The sequence below is a fragment of the Solanum lycopersicum genome, chromosome 2 (assembly GCF_036512215.1).
Source record: "Solanum lycopersicum chromosome 2, SLM_r2.1".
NCBI lineage: Eukaryota > Viridiplantae > Streptophyta > Magnoliopsida > Solanales > Solanaceae > Solanum > Solanum lycopersicum.
The window spans coordinates 53,220,226-53,224,106 of NC_090801.1; the positions used below are offsets into that span (position 1 = coordinate 53,220,226).

At 30.4% G+C, this 3,881-nt stretch overlaps 1 protein-coding gene across 1 annotated transcript; it reads left to right on the forward strand.

Moving 5' to 3' along the window:
* Window positions 1–842: 842 nt before the first annotated feature.
* On the forward strand, window positions 843–1,777 carry LOC104645943 (ninja-family protein AFP3-like). Its single transcript, XM_010318830.4, has 3 exons — window positions 843–1,056; window positions 1,145–1,219; window positions 1,343–1,777. The coding sequence occupies exons 1-3, from the start codon at window positions 987–989 to the stop codon at window positions 1,588–1,590; spliced, it is 393 nt and encodes a 130-aa protein (XP_010317132.1). The 5' UTR covers window positions 843–986; the 3' UTR covers window positions 1,591–1,777.
* The last annotated feature ends 2,104 nt before the right edge of the window (window positions 1,778–3,881 follow it).

Consider the following 3,881-nt stretch of genomic DNA (forward strand, 5'->3'; position numbering starts at 1 on the left):
TCGGACTTACAAACTTGATCTCATAAAAATAGAGTCCCTAAGTCAATTATTTTGTATAGTACTGCTCTTGTATATTTGTGCAAAACTTGAATAGTTTTGTTAGAACCTTACTTTTAGCGAAGCAGCTACTGAAACAATAGGTTGAGCTTAAGCTCTTCTTAGCTTTGTAATTTTATTCATCAGTATAAAAATCTCACCACCATATGTTGATAACATCTCTCTCTCTCTCTCTCTCTCTCTCTCTATATATATATATATATATATATATATATATATATATATATATATAAGACTTCAAATTAAATACACCTATATACATGTATTTTGCTCTTGGATATATTATGAAATACAAATAGGGAAAGAGGCCGGTGAGAGAGTCAGATCGGCCTTGCATATACTCTTGAATATAGTATATCTAGAATAAATTAAAAATAATTAAACCGCATTTATCCGAAATGCATGTATATAAGGACCAAAATTTTGCACGAACGATACTTTCAAAAATACTCACGAAAAGCACATAATTAAATTCTTAACTAGTGAGATTTATGTTGTTTACCTTATTTAGGTTAGTAATGCCGAAAGTAAAAATAATCATATATTATAACATTTAATAAAATTTTCCAATAAAATAAAATAGAAAAATACATTTAATTAACCTTTTCCTCTTTTTAAAGTGATAAAAAAAGTTATAAAAATGAATTTCCAATTAACACGCGTGTCACTTTTGATCAGTTACCTTTTGGGAGCAATTTCCTAAGTTGTAAAAATGAATTTACAATTAACAGGTGTCACTTTTGATCAGTTACCCATATATTCACATGTTTTCTACCTTTACACCCTTGAAGTTTCTCCTTTAATTTTATAATCTCCTAAATTTCCTAATGGTTTCTCCTCCCTGAAACTTTCATTGAGTTTTCTATGTCCATTTAATAATTTTTTAGTTTGAATTTCAATCTCTCTCAATTTTTTTTTATTTTGCTAATATGGAGAAAATTGAAGAAAATAGAGAAAACATGAGGAATGTGGATCTGAATGTATCGTGTTTATTGAACGGTAATTTGAGAGTTTAGATCTAAGAAATTTATGATATTGAATCAATCATCGTTAATAACTAATGAAAATTATTCTTTGTTGTTTTCAGGTGAATCAAGTGGATCACAAAGAAGTGTTGCTTCACGTTTGACTGATCTTGAAACCCAACAACCACCTAATCAATGTATAAAATATTTCTTCCTTTTTACTTTTCATTTACTTGAATTAAAAAATAAGTGTAAGTTCACGAAAAATGGTAACGATTAGATTCTCAAAATTACTAATGAGAAATCACTGGTGTTGTCAGGGGAAAGTGCTCTAGAAGTCAAAGAGAAGCTGAGGTACTTCTTACACAACATGCCTTGTGTTGTTTATGACTCACCAAATGGAAAGAAGACTAAAGGATACTTATTATACTCGTCTGTGAGGAGAGAAGATCTGAAGATAGTTTGTAGTTGTCATGCTAATTTTCTAACCCCCGCTGAATTTGTGAAACATGGTGGTGGAGGTGACATTGAAAACCCTTTAAAATATATAGATATAGTTCTTGCCTGAAAAATGGACTAGTTGCTTTATTATGATTGTTATTTGATCTTTTCTTTTGTTGTTGTACTAAATAAGTTCAATGGCTATTGCCCAAAAAGGCCTTAGCTTTGATGTCGTTGTTATTTAATCTTTTATTTTGTTGTAGAAGAGTAAGTCTCTTCCATCAAAACTATATTAAGGTTATTTTTCGGTCATTCTACTTGTTCCTTTTTTCTATGCAATGTTAATTTGAGCTTTATTTAGAAGCAACTAACATGTTTGAAGTGTTTCTCAGATATTTTTCAAGGATGACAAGCTTATGCAAGTACGAACCTTATGAAAAATGAGTTAGAAAAATAATTATTATAATTGGATTGATTTAAATAATTGATCTGATTAGAGTTTCTTATAGTTCTACAATTTCGAATTCAGACAAATGGATTGATGATTACTCTATGTTTCATAGATAATATGAAGGATTAAAGTTTCATTTGTAGAATTCTCTTATTTTCTACGTGTTTTTGAAGGTAATGAAAGATTTTTTGAAAAAATATGAACTTATAATGGTAACCGAAACTATCTTTAAATATCCCTTATTTTTTGTATATATTGTTAGGAAATTCTTCTATCACAAATTCAAAGCAAGTATTTCACAGTGTAACTAATAGGGCTATGTATAATAAGTTTTTTAAAATTAATTTGCACGATTTCGGGCCAATAAACTAAGCAATTCATTTGTCTCGCCTAGCTTGTCTAGATATTAAAAAAATGTCAATTTCTAATTCTCCCTATAAAAGTGTTTCTTTCCCTCTCTTGTAAGATTTTCAATAGTTATGTGTTAATTAAGCTTTGGAGTTTTAACTTTTTAAAGGGGATTTAAAATTATTTTTCTGAAAGAAACTATCATTCGAAATTAATAAGAATGATGTTAATGTCACTCACTATCTTAGAGAAGTCAACAAAGTAGCGGACTATTTAACAAAATGGGCGATAATTGTAACATTTTGGAAAATCATATGTCTAGTGAAGAGTGAGTAAGTCCGTTAGAATACGTATTGGGGATACATAGGCATTTCAATTTTCAATATTGAGAAATATTGGTCATAGTATAGAAAAATGGCTAAGGGGTGTTAGCCAATTTCTATATATACTCAAATAAGAAAAATATAGTCCAAGCTTGTTTAGAAATGTACCTGCAAAGAATCACCTAAATTAAAATGCTTTTTCCTTAACTCACAAAAAGGTATGAGGCATCCAAGTGTCAAGCTTAGATACCATGTCACGAGATCAATTAAAATGATCATGTAGAGTAAGTAGTGCCCAAGGACATAGCGAGGATCCTTGGGACAATAAGTAAACATTCCCAAATGATCAATAAATAATAGTTAGTTAGGAAAGTGCAATCAACCCATGTACAAGCACATGTGCAAGACATGTGAAGAGGGGACCACCCTAACCGAATTTGGTTAGGGTAGTTAAAGGAAAAAACGTTCACAAGGGACCACTCCATGTGGGGCCTAACCTCCCTACAAATTCTAGACTCTAACCTACTGCCCTAAATAACTAAATAACCTAGGAAAAATCGAATTGGACCCATTAGTGCACCCGACAACCTAGGACCAAAACCGGGTTGACATTAACCTAGTACTAGTTAATGAGACAACCTAGTACCTAACATAGGATGGTCCAAAAGGTTAGTTATGGTCCTAACGACTTAAGGGTACTTTAGTAATTACTCTAGGCTACTTAATTAATTAATTAAGTTATAGAACTTGAAGAACACTAGAAGATATAAAACCAGGGGTTTTGTCTCTTTGAGTAGCTAGAAATTAGAGTTTATAATTTCTTAGCTAGGAATTATAGTTTATAATTCCTCTAGGAGTTAGAGTTTATAATTCCTTAGGTTACAGAGCTTTGTAATCGTTGTATTATTTGAAGTTTATAAATAATACAAAGTGTTGTTCGAATTGATTATCATTAAGTTTCAAACAAACAGAAACACGTTCTACGTGTTCCTTTGAAGAATTCAGGAGGGTAAAATTTGAACAAGGGCACTCAACCCCTATCTTGTAATGAAGCATATTAGCTATTATTAATATAATATCTTTGTTTATAAAAAAAAATTGAAAGAAAATTGGGCAACTAAAATATTGACTAACTCAAGGCTATAAAAGGTAATGATAGAGTTATCGTATGTAACCTAAGTATAAGACATTTTTTGTACAATAACGAGATTTTCATTGTCATTATTCCACATAAAAGGAAAGCACCATATTCCTTCTCTTCTAATTTATTTTTTTCAAGATATAAATGGTAGGCAT

Bases quoted from the DNA above. Each gene is read 5' to 3' on its own strand.
- LOC104645943 (XM_010318830.4), top strand. From the start codon at position 987: ATGGAGAAAATTGAAGAAAATAGAGAAAACATGAGGAATGTGGATCTG. The intron at 1,057-1,144 runs GTAATTTGAGAG...TGTTGTTTTCAG, and splicing joins TGTATCGTGTTTATTGAACG to GTGAATCAAGTGGATCACAA. The intron at 1,220-1,342 runs GTATAAAATATT...TGGTGTTGTCAG, and splicing joins CCAACAACCACCTAATCAAT to GGGAAAGTGCTCTAGAAGTC.